At 42.5% G+C, this 19,376-nt stretch overlaps 3 protein-coding genes across 3 annotated transcripts in view; 1 reads left to right on the forward strand and 2 right to left on the reverse strand.

The window, feature by feature from the left end:
- The window catches only part of LOC6034919 (tetratricopeptide repeat protein 28), a 304,947-nt gene that overhangs the window by 96,698 nt on the left and 188,873 nt on the right, over window positions 1-19,376 (reverse strand). The window lies entirely within an intron of this gene.
- On the reverse strand, window positions 6,473-7,478 carry LOC119768630. Its single transcript, XM_038258886.1, has 2 exons — window positions 7,039-7,478; window positions 6,473-6,939 (listed from the first exon to the last, which is right to left on the reverse strand). Exons 1-2 carry the CDS (start codon window positions 7,314-7,316, stop codon window positions 6,558-6,560), a joined length of 660 nt encoding a protein of 219 aa, XP_038114814.1. The 5' UTR covers window positions 7,317-7,478; the 3' UTR covers window positions 6,473-6,557.
- Window positions 10,072-11,861, forward strand: LOC119768631. Its single transcript, XM_038258887.1, has 2 exons — window positions 10,072-10,671; window positions 10,725-11,861. The coding sequence occupies exons 1-2, from the start codon at window positions 10,457-10,459 to the stop codon at window positions 10,966-10,968; spliced, it is 459 nt and encodes a 152-aa protein (XP_038114815.1). The 5' UTR covers window positions 10,072-10,456; the 3' UTR covers window positions 10,969-11,861.

Raw genomic sequence — 19,376 nt, forward strand, 5'->3', positions numbered from 1 at the left:
TCTTTTTTTCTAATTTAGTAAATTTTCTGCAATATGAAATTTTGGAATTTTCTACATGTATGTAACACCTTAAAGCACGTCAAAAATTGAAATTTAAAAAAAATATTTTGGGAATTCAACTTTTTCTGATAAAAAGTCAAATCACAAAATCAAGAATTTTTCCGTGTTCCTTTTATTTCTTATGAGTGTCTTCAGCATTACCGACGACTTTACCGAAGACACCAAATCGATGAGAAAATCCCTTCTTAAAGTACAGATTTTTCAATATTTACATAATTATTTTATATTACAAGTCTTGTATGAAAAAATATGACAAAGATTCTTTCAAACAAAAAAAAAATCTCGAAAACATGCAAAAATGTATGAAAATACTAAATGCAGGAGCTCGTGAATCATAAAACAAATGAAGTTCGTTTAATCAATCTTCCAACTCTGTTCACAAATACCGATCAGTAGAACTTACTGATCTTTGAAAGGCTAAATAATTTGGATACACCTACACTTTATCAAATGCAAGTACATGGATACTGAAGAACATTCTTTAAATCTGGGAACACTGCCAGGATGTGTCGATTTAACTCCGAATTAAAAGTTACACAGATGTGAGGAAGGCAAAAACCCTTAACTATTGGATTAATTTCAGTTCCAAACTGCAGATTCTATTTCTCTCCACCCCAAGCCATGACTTTGCGGCACGTTTCTGCCAAAGAAATGTTGCCCTTTTTCACTCAAATTGACACTTTTGGGCGAGTTCAGGCTGGTCGGCAGCCTCCCATGCGCAAAGATGACCAAACAGATCGTGCGATCCCAAAGGTGGGCAAATCGACACTTTTAATTGAAACCGAGCTAGGTCTCGCTATCCTCTAACTCATTTCTGCTGCATGGGAAATCTCGGCTTCTCAATGAATCGTGGCGTGGTGCGCGGCCTGATTGTGCTGTCAGTCGTCGTCGGGTCGTGGTGCTCGCCTCTAAATTCCAGCTCATCCATTTTCGCTCGAAACTTGTAAATGTTTGTAAAACATCTATCATGTGCCCGCGCGCGGTGTGCAAATGGATTTAATTCCTCCTTCGTTGCACCGATTAATGGCCGATCTTCAACGGGACTGGTTTGCTGCGGATCATAATCCTTACAGAAGAAGAAAAAAAAAATCATTGACCATGAAACATCGTCGCCCGTCGATGCCATTGACTCATCTGGGCGATCAGTTCTTCAGCGAACTGGAAAAAAAAGTCTCTCCTCAACTTCCTCATCGAACTCTAGCATCAGGCAGTGTCGGTTCGATCGATCCATCGATCAGACAACGGAGACCGCAACAGTCCATTATAGGGCTGAGCCGACTCCGGTTGACTATGGCCAAGTCGGGAAACAAACGTTGAATATTAAATATTATTGATATCGATCCAGTTCGAAATTGATCGCTCTCCATAAGGCGGCGGCAACTTTCCCCCGTTCCGCCGACCATTCCTCCCGGTTGACCATTGCGAGCGGAGTTGTTGTTGTTGTTGCGATCAGGAACTTGGCCTTTAAACCGCCCGTGGGAGCTGCGCGATCATCCCGGGACCATGACAGAGATCTATGATCACCGGGGGTTTATATTAATTACCAGCGGTGCGAGAGTTCAAGAAGATGCTAAATCGAGTTGATTGTTCGATTAATTTTAATTAAACTGCATTTGATCATAAATTTTGCTCGGTTCGTGTGTGGATGATCAACTGAGAATCAAAACATCAAATCGACGTGATCGTGCTGCCTTGTCGCACGTAACTTGTTGGAGCAATTCCAGCTCAAATCAGGATTTTTTCTGGTACTTTTGTACCCGACCCTCTTTGATTTCAATGAAACTTTGTAGACATGTTATCCTAGGCCTATAATAGCATTTTTGTGTATATGGAGCCAATAGTACTCGAAAATAACATTTGAGAAGAGCGTAAGGTATTTAAATATTTTTGTATTTTTAATTCAAAAATTACTGTATCTCGAAGCCGTTGCGTCGTATCAAAAAGTGGAAAGACAAACTTGTAGGAAATTGGACGGGCTTTCTGAAAAAAATACACTGAAACAAAAATACACGCCACATCTATGAGATTTTTAGATTTTTAAGTCTAAAACTTAAATTTAAAGGTGATGTCACGATTTTTTTTCGTTCAAAATTTTTGAGGAAATAGCCTAAGATGTTACCAAAAGACTGACGAAAAATGCGAATGGTATGTCTCTCCTAAAAAATACAAAAATCATTTACTATCACTGTTTTTTTGAAGAGTGGTCTAAACGTCAATTTTTTTTAAAAACCGGTAGTGGGGATCGATTCTCCAGACAATTTTACATAAAAGTCTTCGTATTGACCATTGTCCTTGGGATCCTTGGGAAGATACAGCGGCTTTAAAAATAAAAATGTTGAAAAAACGGGTTTTTTGTGGTTTTTGGCAATTTCTATATGACAGACTTGGTTTTTCAGTCTCGTAAATATTTTTACCGGAAAGCTCGTCCAATTTCCCATAAGTTTGCATTTGACAGCATTTCAAATGGATGTAAGAACTTACAGATATAAGCTTAATTGCATTGCTAATAACTGAAAATAGAATATTTAAGTTTAAGACTCAAAAATCAAAAAATCTCATTGGTGTGGGGTGTATCTTTGTTTCAGTGTATTTTTTCAGAAAGCCCGTCCAATTTCCTGCAAGTTTGTCTTTGACCACTTTTGATACGACGCAACGGATTCGAGATACAATAATTTTTAAGTTACAAAATACAAAAATATATAAAAAATTTACGCCCTTCTCAAATGTCATTTTCGAGTACTATTGGCTCCATATACACAAAAATGGCTCATATAGGACTAGGATAACATGTCTACAAAGCTTCATTGAAATCGGAGAGGGTCGGGTACAAAAGTACCAGAAAAATTCCTGATTTGAGCTGGAATTGCTCGTTGCATTGATTTACGGATCAAATACCATTTAAACTTACAAGTCGGAGTGCGGAGTCCTGTTGATACCAATCAAACTTTTATTTGGGATTCAAGCTCGGTGCTTCTATTGGATCATGATCGGAGGAAGACTTTTTCGAAGGTAGACAAAATCAGGTTTTGTTCAACTCGGAACTTCTTGCCCCCCTCAATTTGTGAAAATTTGGGCGAGACCTGCACCACCGGCTGCCGTTGTTTTCCCCATACATTTTCGCGATTTTTCCTATATAAACTTTAACGATAAAACGCTCAATCGATTTGGCTCTAAATTGGTCCAGCTACTTATTATTGCCTATAGAATCGAGCCATGGGGTAATTTTCCAAAATTTTATTTTTTTCTTGTCACCCTTTTATGTAACTGTAATTGTTTGTGAAAATTCAAATATCTGTATCTTTAGAAGGATTTGTTCGATCGAATTGTTGTCTTCGGCTAAGTTGTAGGTGCGCACAAAAACAAAAACAAACACTTTTTTTAATTTTTTTTTGGCATTTGGCATTTTTCAGAAAATTTCAGAAAGGGAAAAAATATTTTCAAAAAATCTTTAAATAGGGTAGGGAAATGTTTAACTTCATTTTTGATGTTAAGGTGAAGCCGTTGATCATTTTCGAAGAAAATTGATCATCACTCTAAAATGTTCTGTATTGAATTCTGATCGCGCGAGAGATCAATTTCCCCATTCTACCAGCCTAAATGTGATCCACAAATAAATGTTATTCCGTCCCTGTCTGTCCCTGAAGTGAGCAGAGTGAGCAGAGGTGATCCTCGCTTTTTTTGATCTCTCCCCGGCTCGCTTCTCATGTACTGTCCCCTTTAGATTATAGTCTTAAATAAACCGTTGACTACGCCAGACAGCTACGCGTTTAAGAATAAATTGTGTAGTTTCTGTTCGCGCAATAAATTGTTTTAATCAGTGCTAAACGGTTTATGATTAGTGTCCGAAATCCCCGAACCGACCACACGCGCGAACATTTGGTCCTTCGAACCGGATCCGAAGGATCCGGTCTGGCCAGGTTCGGGACACTTCGCGGAAGAACAGTTCAGTGCGCGAAGTGTTGGCCTGCTCGCGAAGAGCAGCGCAAAGTGTGAGGTGCAGAAGCGCGCCTGGACAGTTTTGGTGCGTGCTGAAAACGGACAAAAGTGCACGGAAAATCCGTGAAAAAGTGCCAAAAAGTGCGGAAAAAATTCCAAAAGCGGAGCTGAACAGTGGCACAATTGTGCATAGAAAAGTGAATTGTTCGTGTTGAACAAAGGCGGCGGCGACTAGTGCAGTGCGGTGAAGAAGATTTCGCCATCGCGGAACTCACGGCGACTCACGGTGTGCGCGCGCTTTGGCAAGCGTCGCGACGTCACCATCTCAACCGGTTGGCTGACGTCATCGTTGGAGTCGGTGATTGATTGGCGCTGGGAGCTTTCGGGACGGATTTGGCGGATCAAGACGGAGATACAGGAGAGTATTTGCACGTAGTACGGTGGCTCGGTTAGTTTGGTTTTTGCGGACGAAAATAAAGTTGGCTTTTGAAAATAAAATTGCACGAGAGTTTTTATTAGTCTGGTCAGGTTGCATGAGTGTTGTGTTGTTCTGTCTGGTCCTCTGGAATTCCCTGGTCGATTCCCCTGTCGCTGCTGTCAATACTGGGTCGTACAGTTCGCAATCTGTCTTGCGCGGTCGCGTCGTGGAACGTCGAGTCGATCTGTCTGTTTCCGGTGAATCTGAAAGTGAAAGTGGATGTTATTCAGTTGGCGATCAGTGGTCACGATGGGCGATCTGCAGACTTTGCGGAAGAAGCAGGAGATCCTGCTGAACAAACTGGAGGTGCTGAATCAGTTCGTCGAGCACTACAAGGCGGAAGAACACGAGTGCCAGCTGGAAGTTCGACTCGGAATGCTGAACGACGTGTACCAGGAGTTCACGGACCTACGGACAAAGCTAGAGTTGCTGCTGGAAGAAAAGGATGCGGCCAAGTACGCAGATGCGGAGCCGAAGGTCAAGCAGGAGGTCGTGTCACATCGTGAAGAGGCCAATCTACAGGTGGTGCAGGAGTTCGACAACAAATTCTGCAAGGTCAAGGCGATGCTGATTGCGAAGCGGCCGGTCAAGGACGTCGCGCAGACAGCTCCAAGTGTTGGTGATGCGGATACCTCGTTTCCGTTGCGCGTCAAGCTGCCTGACATTCATCTGCCGAACTTCAGCGGAAATCTGCGCGAGTGGGTGACCTTCCGTGACACCTTCAAGAGTCTCATCCACCGGAACTCGAAGCTGACATCGATGGACAAGTTCACCTACCTCCAATCGTCTCTTTCTGGTCCTGCGTTGTTGGAGATCAGTGGCATCGATCTGTCGGAAGAAAACTACTCCGTCGCGTGGTCCGCGCTGGAGGAGGAGTACGGAAACAAGAAGCTGATCGTGAAAGCCCACCTCGATGTCATTCTGGATCTGGAACCGCTGACCAAGGAGTCGTACGACGGTCTCAGCCACCTGCTCGGTGAGTTTGAGAAAATCTGCAGATGCTGGACAAGATGGGCGAAAATACTGCCAACTGGAGTACGGTTATGGCGCACGTCCTGTGCTCAAAGCTGGACTCGGCCACGCTTAGGAATTGGGAGACCCACCACAACAGCAAGGAAGTCCCAACCTACAAGGCTCTACTGGAGTACCTGCGCGGCCACTGTTCGGTTCTACAGTCGATCAAACGAGCGAAAGCGAAATCGTCGGAGCAGCGCCCTCCGAAAGCAGCAGTCTGTCATACTGCTGTGCGGAGCAGCAACCAGTGTCACTTTTGCAGCGGCCCGTGGCACACCCCGTTCCGGTGCTTCAAGTTTCAGAAGATGACGATCTCGGAGCGCAACGACGCTGTTTCGAGAAACAAGCTGTGCAGAAACTGCCTGAAGCCTGGACATTACCCGCGGACGTGCGAAGGAGGAACTTGCCACCACTGTCACCAGAAACACCACTCGATGCTGCACAACGATCAGATAAGATCCTCCGTTCCACAACAGCAGTCGAGACCGACCGCGACGACCTCAGTACAGCGACAACAACCCAGACCACAGAACACGAATCAGACTACACACACTCCAGCCAACAATGCACCTGCTAATACGACTAACCTACAGACTACAGACTCTCAAACCACACAGCCACAAACCACTAGCCAAAACTACGTTGCACTACCCGTCACGCCCACACACAACATCATCCTGTCTACCGCGCTCATCCGCATTAAAGACCGCTTCGGAAACACGCTGCTAGCGCGTGCTCTTCTTGACTCGTGCTCGCAGCACTGTCTCATGGCCAGAGAGTTCTCGCGAAGACTCAAATTCGAGCGACAATCGTCGTATTTGCCGATCCAAGGGATCGGAACTTCCCGTTGTGTGTCGACGCAGCTCGTGTGTGCAGATGTCGGTCCGCGTTCCAATCAGATTTCAGCGTACGAGTCGGAGATGCAGTTCCACGTGCTGCCCAAGCTCAACATTTCGTTGCCGACATCGTACATCGACCCGGCTACAATTCAGCTGCCCGACTGGATGTTCCTGGCTGATCCGGAGTTCCACAAAACCGGTCCAGTGGACGTCATTATCGGTGCCGAGTTTTACATGGACTTGCTGACGGACGAACGGGTGAAACCAGCTGCAGACGGTCCCACGCTGCACAACACGGTGTTTGGTTGGATCATTTCCGGCCGGCTTCCCGGCAGCGTTCCAGAATCGACGTCTCTCGTATCCGTCGCGGCAATCGACGAGCTGCTGACCAGATTTTGGGAACTGGAAACGTGCCGCACCAAGAGCACGCACTCGATCGAAGAATCCACGTGCGAGCAGCTGTTCGAGGAGACGACGGTTCGTGACGAAACTGGCAGATTTGTTGTGACGCTGCCCAAGAAGAAGTACGCTGTCCAGCGTCTCGGTGAGTCCAGATCAACAGCCATCAAACGCTTCTTGGGACTGGAGAAGCGGCTGTCAGCGAATCCAGACCTGAAACAACAGTACAGTGATTTTATTCACGAGTACGAAGCCATGGGACACATGAAACGGGTTGCCGGCGACACGGCCGGGGGAGAGTTAGCATATTACCTGCCACACCACTGCGTCTTGAGGCCGGACAGCACCACTACGAAGCTCCGCGTGGTGTTTGATGCTTCGTGTCGCACGTCTACCGGAGTTGCTCTGAACGATGCGCTCATGGTGGGACCAGTTGTGCAGGACGATTTACTGGACATTGCGCTACGCTTTCGACTCCACGCTGTTGCCATCGTCGCTGACATCGCCAAGATGTACCGTATGATTCGCGTCCAGCCTGACGACCAGAGACTGCAGAGAATCGTTTGGAGAGACAATGCGGACGAACCCATCCGAATCTACGAGCTGACAACTGTCACGTACGGAACGGCGTCTGCGCCGTATTTAGCGACCAAGTGCTTGCAAAAACTCGGTGAGATCGGAGAAAAGACGCACCCATCCGCTGCCAAGGTCCTCAAACGAGACTTCTACGTTGACGACATGCTGGCAGGTGCGCACACAGTCGCAGAAGGAAAAGAGCTGGTCGCCGAAATGGTCGATCTGATGGAATCTGGCGGATTCTCGTTGCGAAAGTGGCATTCAAACTCTCGAGACATCCTGCTCGACGTCCCGGAACATCTTCGCGACGAACGGACCCTGCTAGAACTGGACACGTCTGACGCAACCGTCAAGACGCTCGGGCTCGTCTGGGAGCCAAGTACGGACTGTTTCCGTTTCAGATCGCCAAAGTGGAACGACGTTGCCGTGATCACGAAGCGTGTCGTGGCCTCAGACATGGCCATGATCTTCGACCCGTACGGGCTGATCGGTCCTGTCGTCGTTCAAGCGAAAATCTTCGTGCAGAAGCTGTGGCGCATGGAACTGGACTGGGACGCCACTCTGCCAGAAGATCTGCAGGAGTACTGGCGTGAATACCGCAGAAATCTAGCCGGTCTAGACAGCCTGTCGATACCCCGCTGGATTGGCACAGGTGCAGATGACCAGAATGTGCAGCTTCACGGGTTCTGCGACGCTTCAGTCAACGCTTATGGTGCGTGCATCTACATCCGAACCGTTTCGGCCAACGGCGACGTCACCGTCCGCTTGCTGGCTTCCAAATCCCGCATCGCACCGCTCGAGAACCTGAAGAAGAAGAAGCGTAAGCAGTCGATTCCCCGCCTGGAGCTGGCGTCCGCTCTGCTGCTGGCGCATCTGTACGAGAAAGTGGCCAACGCCATAAACTTCCGAGGCAAGGCGTTCTTCTGGACGGATTCCATGATCGTACGCTGCTGGCTTGCGTCACTGCCGTCCAGATGGAACCAGTTCGTGGCCAACCGTGTGTCCGAGATTCAACATCTGACGGAGAGCGGATCTTGGGACCATGTGCCCGGATTAGAGAACCCAGCTGACATCATTTCTCGCGGCATGACGCCGATGCAGCTGCAGTACTCAAAGCTCTGGTTCAACGGTCCTGATTGGCTAAGTCTCGACCACCAGCACTGGCCGCACGCTCAAGTGCCGAACGCAGCAGACTTCGACCACGAAGAACTGGAGGAACACAACGCTGTCGCTGCAGTTGCACATGACACCGAGCCTTGTAGACTGTTCACAGCGAATTCGTCGTACACCGTGACAATACGGACGACCGCTGTAATCTGCCGCTTCTGTTTCAACAGCCGTGCGGCGAACAAGCACTGTCGCAGAGTTGGTCCGTTGACGGCTGAAGAGCTCGAGGTCGCTTTGAAGAAGCTGGTGCGCCTCGCTCAACGAGAATGCTTCCCGGAAGAGTACGATGCTTTGTCCAGAGATCGCGCGATTCCAAGCAACTCCCGCATTGCTGCGCTGAACCCAAGAATCGTCGATGGAATCCTGTGCGTCGGCGGCCGGTTGCAGCACGCCGCAGTCTCGGACAACCGGAAGCATCCGTACATTCTCGACCATCGTCATCCGTTCACGAAGCTTATCGTCACACACTATCACGAGACCATGTTTCACGCTGGACAACAACTGTTGATCTCTGCTGTGCGTGAGCGGTTCTGGCCGATTAACATCCGCAACCTCGTTCGCGAGGTGATCCACAAGTGTGTCGATTGCTTCCGTGTCAAGCCGAAGGTTCTGGACCAGCTCATGGCGGATCTGCCGCCCGAACGAGTCACTCCGTGCACACCGTTCGCACGAGTCGGAGTTGACTACTGCGGACCTTTTCAGGTCGCGTACCCGCAGCGCCGAGCTCGCCCAGTGAAGTGCTTCGTTGCCATCTTCGTCTGCCTGGTCACCAAAGCTGTTCACCTAGAACTAGCAGCAGACTTAACGACGCAGGCATTTCTGGCGGCCCTCAAACGGTTCACTGCCCGGCGTGGCAAACCGAAGCTGGTCATGTGTGACAACGCCAAGAACTTCGTCGGCGCAAGACGTGAGCTGAGCGAACTCGCCAAGCTGTTCCTAAGTCAGCAGTTCGAAGAGGAGATTATCCACGAAACAGCGAACGACAACATCGAGTTCAAGTTCATTCCCGCCCGCTCGCCGAACTTCGGCGGCCTCTGGGAGTCCGCGGTGAAGAGCTTCAAGTTGTTGTTCAAACGCACGATCGGGTTGCACACCCTGTTGTATGACGAGTTCCAGACTGTGCTGGTTCAGATCGAAGCGATCCTCAACTCGCGACCGCTCACGCCGCTCAGCAACGACCCCGCAGACTTTGAAGCGCTGACCCCAGGTCACTTCCTGATCCAGCGTCCACTCACTGCGATTCCAGAACCAAACCTCGACCACATTCCCGAGAACAGACTGTCGGCCTGGCAAACCGTCCAGCGTTACACGCAGCAGCTCTGGAAGAAGTGGTCCAACCTCTACCTGTCGGACCTGCACAACCGCACGAAGTGGACAAAGCAAAAAGACAACGTTGCTGTCGGAACCATGGTCCTGCTGAAGGACGAGAACCTCCCGCCGTTGAAGTGGCAGCTCGGACGCGTTTCCGATATCCACCCGGGAGCTGACGGCAACATCCGTGTCGTCACGGTGCGCACAAAGGACGGCAGCTATCAGCGCGCGATCTCTAAGATCTGCATTCTGCCGATCCGTGACAATCTTTCTAACGCGCAAGGGGAGAACTAGGACTCCTCCAACGGCGGAGGTCGAAAGGCCTCCGCACACCAGTTAAGTTATGTATTGTTTTGAATTTCAAAAAGTTCACCGAATCTTTTTCCTCCAGAGTCGCCACCCTGTCTGCGCCCAGACCTGCGGGTCATTCTGCGCTCGGAGGTCGTTAAAAAGATCGGAACTTTCCGAAATGCTTTAAGGTAACCTGTTTTGTTTCGGTGGTGGTTTTGCACGAAGGATGTTTGCTTGCGATTTTGCTGGACAAATTCCAGCACAGTAACGGTTACGGATAACAGCGGCGCTCAGCGCCATTTCAGTCGCAAAGACTGCTCCCAATTCTGAACCCAGCTAAATCCATTCCACGTTTGGAACTCTTCGAGGTACACACACGCACACGATGACAGCAGCGGAGGAGACGTCCTCCCGGTCCCATCTGCCACGACCATCAGCGAGCTTGGCCAGCTCGTTTTCAATCGCAGCCCGATGGAGCCAACCCCCGTCATCGCAGCATCTGTACACCCGGAGAACCATCGTGTTGGTAACCGCTGAGGGTCAACAGCGACGCCAGGAGGCGTCGGGGGAGGCCACGGAGGTCTCCCCCAGTTCAGGCAAGTCGTTTTTGAATATAATTTTTCCGATAAAAAAGAACCCTCTCATCTGATTAGGGAGTCTCGCATCGCATCGACGCCGACGTCGGCGTCACCGATAGCATCAGACAGCAGAGCAGCAGATTACGCACGGCGCCACCCACGCACGGTGGCTTTGCGTTCAGCACAGACCAGCACAGATCAACAGCAGCAAGCAAGCAGACAGACGAACCGACAACCGACGTCGGCGACACGCCGTCGAACAACAACCGCAGCCCTTCAAAGCATCCACCCCCGCAACAGCAGACGATCATCCGATTGAGCACAGCAGAGCAAGCAAGTCAAATCAACACCAGCAGACGGTAGCAGTTTCAAGCGCTCGAGAACAAGCAGCAGTTTGGCGATCAGATCCAGCTCAAGTTCAGGGTCAACCTGCTGTCGATCGACGCCATGATGAAACAGCACCTGGAAAGAACGAAAAATCAACGATTTGCAGCACACCACAACACCAATCAACCGCAGAAGTGTCCCCAGCAGCAGCGCAGCATCCCGATTGATCGTTCGAGGTCCAGGAGAAGTCCAGAAAGCAGCAAATCCGAGGAGAAATCGATGCATTTTGACTGCAGCGAAGTGCACCATCCAGCCCGTCCAGAAGAAGAAAAATATCTGGCTATTGTTCGATCTCGATCGACGGCCGCAGCCGCGATCGCTAGTATATAAGGAGAACAATGACAATCTTGACTTAGGGTAAAAGCAGAAACAGTAGAAGTAGATAAGAGACGAAGATAACGGATAAGAGATAAGGAACAGAACCAAAACAAATCAGTGGGATAGCAGTGAGAATTGTAGTGGTAGTTGTAACAGCGAGAAGAATGTTTGAATCCGAGTGATTCCAAGGCGGCCGGTATGATCGCGCGAGAGATCAATTTCCCCATTCTACCAGCCTAAATGTGATCCACAAATAAATGTTATTCCGTCCCTGTCTGTCCCTGAAGTGAGCAGAGTGAGCAGAGGTGATCCTCGCTTTTTTTGATCTCTCCCCGGCTCGCTTCTCATGTACTGTCCCCTTTAGATTATAGTCTTAAATAAACCGTTGACTACGCCAGACAGCTACGCGTTTAAGAATAAATTGTGTAGTTTCTGTTCGCGCAATAAATTGTTTTAATCAGTGCTAAACGGTTTATGATTAGTGTCCGAAATCCCCGAACCGACCACACGCGCGAACAAATTCAATTTAATAAATTTCTGCATCAAAATGAATCAGCATGTGCCGGTTGTTGCCTTCTTGAAGCCACTGAAAGAATTTTTGGTCTAAATCATTGACGACCTAGTTGGCAATCATTGATTAATGACTATTTCCATAACGTTGCAAGGAATGGGATAATCGTTATCAAAAGGAATCAGCATGTGAAGGGCACTATTCTTAACAACTTGTAGAAGGAATTTTGTCAAAATATTGTTAGCGACACAAAATTTATATCTTTGAACGAAAAATCATGGCAATGATGGAAGTCTTCACGTCAAATCAAATTTGTAATCGAAATGGACTTAAGTGTTCACAACAACCAACGAAGTATTTGTTTTCTTATTCCATAATTGTCAAACTTACGGACTCGATTCTGCAATAATATATTTGTGATACATTACTTTAAAGATAATAAACAAGCATAACGAAAGTTCCCACAGTTTTGAAAATACTGAAAAGTGTGTAGCAAAAATCTTGATGCGAACCCATTTATAAGTTATAGCCAGTTTTAAGTAACTTTTTTTTTAAATACAGGTTTTCTTTTTCAATAAAAATTAGTTTGAAATTTAAAGTTCAAGTTCAAAATTGAGAACTGTTAAAAATAGTCTTTCAGCCCTTTTTAATAGTTATTCGCTATTATAAAATAAAAAAAAACGGGTAGAACATTTTTCTAAAAAAAATGGAAAACTTCGATATAAAAAAACACCTTAAAAATGGCTGTTACTTCAAAACTTTAAAACGGTGCACCTTAGCAACATTACAAAAAAGTACTTTATTGATATCAAATATAATTTTTCAAATAGCATTTTTAGTTTTTTTCTGAAAAGATGGCATTTTAATGTCCTTTAAAACATATATTAAAAAAAATGAATAAAGTAGTATATGCAACAAGTTGCAAAAAGAAGGTTGTTTTAGCGCGAGTTGTACATTTGTCCAACGAGGTTCACCGAGTTGGATAAATACGAAATCATCAGGTTTTAGTATAAACAGTCAGTTTTAAGAGAATGCATGCAAAATATGTCTTTTCTAACAATTTTTCATCAGAATTTGAAAATTAAAATGACTTGTTGTGCTTCGAATCTCGGACACTGTTAAAAGCTGATTCGAAATCCGTACACTTTTGCTTCGAATTCCGGACACTCAATTTTGCTTATGAATCGCACAAATTTAGACAGAAATGTTAGTGAATGGCATTCTTTAGGTCTCAAATAAGCTGTTAACATCAAAACAATCGATAGTTTATATAAAAAATGGCTAGAATTTAAGAAAATCAAAAACATAACTTTCTATTATAATTTTATTTTATTTAATTGTTTTGGCATTAACTACAGCGTTCAAACAAACGTTAAATAAAAGTTGATGCTAGAATTCATCAAATAACACAGTTTTGACATTCATAATGCGAACTTACATCCAAATAATTGATAAAACAAGATGAGGTGTCCGGGTTTCGAAGCGTCCGGGAATTCGAATCATGTCGTTATTCGATTCTGTTATTTTTGGTTCAGAAAAGTAGGGTTTTTCATCGTTCGAGAATGACAGGAAAAGTAACTAGTTTCACGATGGAATTGCAAAAAGGTGTTGTTTGGTAGCCTATGTTTAGTAACAAAAAGTGATTTGAAAAGCTAATAATTCTTTCCGTGTATAAATTGTTTGCCAACTTTGCCGAAAACACCAAACCTATCAAAAAATGCCTTCAAATTGATTATGCAAAATGGCTTTCTAGGTCATCCAAAAGTCACTGCAAAAGTTTCAGCCTGATTAAAAAATCCAAAAATTCAAATTTTAAAAAGGCTCATTTCGAAGATTGAATTGCTCGTCTTGGGAATGGATTTTCTGATCGATTTTTTGTCTTGAGCACAGCTGTGGGGGCAATTAGGGGTTTTCAGAAAAAAAAAATAGATGCACATTAAAAAAAATCCCTTTTTTTTTATTCATTTATTCACTACTCAAATTAGAATTAGAGCGTCCAATTTCCCGGGGTTACAAAATTCCCGGGAAACGGAAAATTTTCAACAAATTTCACGGGAAATCTCGGGAATTCCCGGGAAATTTGAAATTTAACGAAAATTATTCTAATCCTGTTTCTGATTAGTCTTTTGCAACGAAATTGTATAGACCAGCAACTTTAATGGTCAAAATGAGTGTGAGGATCAATTCTGGAGTTTTTTTGAAAAGGTCCAATAAACCAAATTTTAAGTTTTTGCTTTTTGGGTGTTTTTAATACCCCTGACTCAAGGCGTTTTCAAAAACACCTAAAAAGCAAAAAACTGAAAATTTGGTTTATTGGACACCCTCAAAAAAAAAAAAAAAAATTCTTTCTTATTTTGAAATCATTCAAATCGTCCTAAATGAAAGAAAATATTATTAGTATTTTTGTTGAGAAGGATTTTTTTAAATCAAAGTGTTTGGACAGTGAAAATCTATGCTCCCCAACCATAACATTGCTTTTAAATTTGTCGCAGTGACCATAAAGTTAAAATAAAAAAAACCAAAAAATTCAACTTGTGAATAAATAAATAATCATTGAATTTACCTTAAGAATCTAATTCTAGCGCTTTTTAACATGAAACACTATTTTTTAACTAGAAAATTTGATACGAAGTTGTTTTTTATAGGTTTTTTTTTTATAGTTTTATGATATGACTTTAGTTTTATGGTATGCAGCCTAATAAATCAATTAGATTAAAATAATTTTGAGCATTTGAAAGTGGTTGAAATTCAACAATATTTTTTCATATATAATCCTCTTACGCCCTTGGTAGCTCACGTGCTTCATAAATTTATAACTTCAATCTGTAATTTCTCGAATACTTAGAAACAAATTCACACACACTTCATACACAAACTTTTTTTTTTTAATTTAATTATATCAGTTCAATTTCCATCCAACATGTTCAAGGTAAAAAAAAGTCAAACACATCTCAATGTTGATCTTGGCCGGAAGATGTAAATATCTTATTTTCAAATGATATTACAAAAAAACTACATTAAAAAAGGATGTCAAAAATAAAATAGTTTATATTCATTCCATAACAGCGTAAGTTTTGTTGTCCAACATATTAGCAAACAATATTCCTAGTGGTGAATGCTTCAGAAATAAATATTATCTGAATTAAACCTTGACATGAAATTTACAGACAATGCTGATTAGTTAATATGAACAGTAGATGGAAATAAAAAAAATCAAATCTCCAGTTATTATTTTTTGTATAAATTCAAAACATTGGTACCAAAAAGGTAGGAAAATGTATACTTCTGCTTGTATTTCGGAAATTCCCGGGAAATTTACAAATCTCCCGGGAAACGGGAAATATTTTTTTTCCGGGAAATCCCGGGAATTTCCGGGAATTTTTTTCCCGGGACGGGAAATTGGACACTCTAATTAGAATAGAATTGCGAACCACCTTAATTAACCTTAAACCATAAAAATTTATCAGACCATTCATAAAACATAACTTAGCTAAAATTTTATTGGTTTCAGTGCGTGAAGTCAACATTTTGAAAAAAAAAATTTACTCATGGAGAGAACCACAGTTTGTTTACATCCGTAAGAAAAAAGTGTTCCGATTTGTGGTTTTTAAAGGGTCATAGTTTTTCTTCAAAAACTTGATGAAAAAAAACAAAGCAATCCACTTTAACGACCCCCGGGTCTTCATAAAGTTCAATTATCGATTTGCTGTGATTTTTTGAACACAGGCCGATCTGTAAACTGTTCCGAATATGAGGGATGACTGTACTGAAATTTTTTTTTAAATATATTTTCAAAATCAACCTGCTCCGCTAGAAAAGATGAAATGCAAATTGTCTGCAAATATCGCCCCCCATTAGTGGTGGAACCTTTCCACTTACCACTGACAGTTGTGCAGATTGTTATTGTCATTGTTGTGTTTCTTGGTGCCGTCTTCTTCCTTCCAACCGCACAAATCCAGTCCATGCGATGAAGTGCTCCGGATAGGCAAAACCAACAACTCAACTGCCCAACCCGTCATCTCCCCCGGTTGATGCGTACTGACAGTAAGCTTTGCTAGGGGAAACAGTGCAGAGTTGGGTACTTTTATAACCTTGGGTGTAAAGCGTTCTGGCACAGACAATGGAACGTACTTTTTATTGTTAGTGTGATTTCAACAATTCAATTTTCAAATCCGTTTATCTGTGATTCCAGCGTATCCATTTCGAATCCAGATTATTTTTTACACGCCAATTTCCAGTGTTTGTGTAAATATGTTGTCATACTTATGCCCAGCTCAGCGCGGGCTCATCCTCATCCCTGCGATGGTGAGACCTGGACGCTGCCGTCACGGAGTTGATGGATGATACCAATGAGACCAGAGCATGGCGATTTTTCCATGTTTTGCATCGATTAGTGTTAAGTGCCTCGCTATTTTGAGCTCTATGATAGAACACGCAATAAGCGTTGTAAATGATCAACGGGAAGTGGAGGATTTGTTACTCTAGCTAGCGTTATATGTAATAATTGATCTAAGCTTGGTACAAGCCATTTAAATCTGTTCAAAATGAACTTTTTTTTTTGAAAAATATGAAAAGTTTTGCAAATTTTATTTTCTTTTCAGCTTTTTGTATTCAAGTGAACTTCGAATGAGTCAGCAAACGAACTCCTGACCGAATAAGTCATTGACTCACCGGGCTGTCCTGTCAACGGCCCAGCACGGCGGCACCCATATATCGCGATATTTGCGGGAAGTTTTTAATACCTTCCTCCCCAATTCCCAGCCGCAACCTCCAAGCCCCTTGACCCAGTCCTTGGAATCTTCCGTACTTTATGGGCACATGAACCTTCTGGTGCGTTTCCCATACCCAAAATCCTGCAGCAACAGCAAAAAAATTCCAAAAATCGTGATAATACCTCTCAAATCCGTCGAAGCTTCATCCTTTCTCTACTTGCGAGGAAAAAAAAAGAGTTAAAAAACGGGAGGGGACGGAACGAAAAGATGAAAAACAGCCCTCGCATAAATTATAAAATTGGCCCGAGAAGAAATAAATTCTTATTAATTTACTCTCACCCCACAGCCAGCCAGCCGAGAGGGGCCTTTAATCCTTGCTGGGACTCCCAAAATTCTGTTGCTGCTTTTGAACCGTTGAATTTGGTAAATTCGAGTATTAAACTCTTTCAAAATTCCATTTAAATTTGATAATTTTTCAGTTTAACTACAGTTTTTGAAGTCTCACAAAGTCACCCCCAGCTACGGTACCAATACATTGGTGCGAAGATTGCAACTCCTCCTTCTTCCTGGGGAAAATAAAAAAAAAACCCCGACGCAGTTCTGCAGGACAGCTGCTGCCATGAAAAATGCCATAAATTCACGCAGCAAGAATTACTTTCCCTGCGCGCCATACAAAACTCGCTGCAGAGAAGAGAATATTTTTCCCTTTCCCAGTACTTACAAAATTGCACGGTTTGGCAATTCTCGACCTCTCGAAAAAAAAAAATGCCCCAAAATTGGTACCCTCTCTTTGAGTCACTACTGCTGCTGCTGCTGACTGTTGCTGCCGGGGCATGATTTATTTTAATTGATAATTTTCGGGGCGAAATCTCTTTTGGGAGGGAAGTCGTGTTAGCAGTGCTGGGACCATTTGTAGAGATTGAGCCAATTCTCGCTGGAAATGTCCTAATCGTGGTTTGGGGTCTATTAAGTGAGACACGGAGGGAAGTGATAATTTTTATTGCTTGATCGATCAAAATCTAACGAAAAATTAAAAAAAAAACAACAAACAATAAACATCTTTTTTTTAACTTGTTTTAAATTTTGCTTAAAAAGACAATTTCTCAATACTGTCCAAAGTCTTGGGAACTCATGTGATATTCATGAAAGTTTCACATTTACAAAGCCCATTCCCCAGAATAGACTATTTCCCAAAATTCCATTTCTCAGAATAAAACATTCCCCAGAAATGATTGTTACTGTTGTTTGTTTTTTGAAATGAATGGTAAATTGCTATGAGAATAATAATGATGTGAATTTTGAATCTTGAAATCTTTTAGGCTATTTTATTAATTTTTGGTGTCTCTCTAGATTAAAAATTTCAGGCCAAATTTTCTAAATTTCGAAACAAAATGCTTTATACATCATTACAGTTCTGCTACCAGAAAAAAAAATGCAGAATATAAATAAATTATTTTTTTAATCAAAACTTCTACATTTACCGATCTGTGGTCCTAAAGTTCTGAATGTGTAAAAAAAAGTATTTTTATGATTGAAGATATTAAAATAAGCGTTATTCAATCTATTCTGAATACAGTCATGCCTCGGTTTTGCACTGCCCCGGTTTTGATTCGTTCAGCTGCCTCGGTTAAGCACGGTCCAGTGCTTAACTGAAGCACAAGGTTTATGGGATTTTGGCTATATGGGTGACATTGGCTTTAATCGTATAAAAAATCATGCAAACATCAAAAAATTATAGTGTTTTGCCATCGGGATGATGTTAGCTATCAATTAAAATTAAAATTTCATGAAAATTTTCACAAAAATACGTATTTTTCCTGTGTTTTGAAAATGCAATGTTTCTCGAAAAAATACTCATAATTATTGTTATTGCAATATGGGTATCAATGGATTGGATTTTTTTCAAACATTTAGAATGTAAAATATTGGTTTTGAAAACACTTAAAATTTTCACAAAACTATGTATTTGCGAAAAATACTAAAAATTTCAGTTTTTACAATATTGGTATCAAACGATTAGGATTTTTTCAAACATTTCGAATGTAATAACAACATTTTTTGAAAATACTCAAAATTTGCACAAAACTACGTATTTGCGAATAAATACTAAAAATTTCCGTTTTTACAATGTGGGTCTCACAAGATCGGGATTTTTTCATTCATTTCAAATATAATTATAATATTTTTTGAAAATACTCAAAATTTTCACAAAACTACGTATTTTCGAAAAAATACTCAAAATTTCATTTGTTACAATATGGGTATCAAACGATCAGGATTTTTTCATACCTTTTGAATCTTATAACAATTTGTTTTTGAAAATACTCAACATTTTCACAAAACTACTTATTTTTGAAAAAATACTCAAAATTTCAGTTTTTACAATATGGGAATCAAACGGTCGGGATTTTTTCATACATTTCGAATGTAATTACAATATTTTTTGGAAACACTATTTTTTTTTACAAAACTACGTTTTTTCGAAAAAAAACTCAAATTTAAGTTTTTTCAATATGGATATCAAACGTTCGGGATTTTTTCATATATTTCGAATGTAATAACAACATTTTTTGAAAGTACTCTAAATTTTCACAAAACTACTTAAAAATGTATGAAAAATTTCCGATCGTTTGATACTCATATTGTAAGAACTGAAATTTTGAGTATTTTTTCGAAAATACGTAGTTTTGTTAAAATTTTGAGTATTTTCATTTTTTTAATAACTTTTGAAATATATGAAAAATTGCAATCATTTGATACCCACATTGAGCAAACTGAAGTTTTGAATATTTTTTCGAA

Source organism: Culex quinquefasciatus, chromosome 3 (assembly GCF_015732765.1).
Source record: "Culex quinquefasciatus strain JHB chromosome 3, VPISU_Cqui_1.0_pri_paternal, whole genome shotgun sequence".
In the NCBI taxonomy this organism is placed as follows: domain Eukaryota; kingdom Metazoa; phylum Arthropoda; class Insecta; order Diptera; family Culicidae; genus Culex; species Culex quinquefasciatus.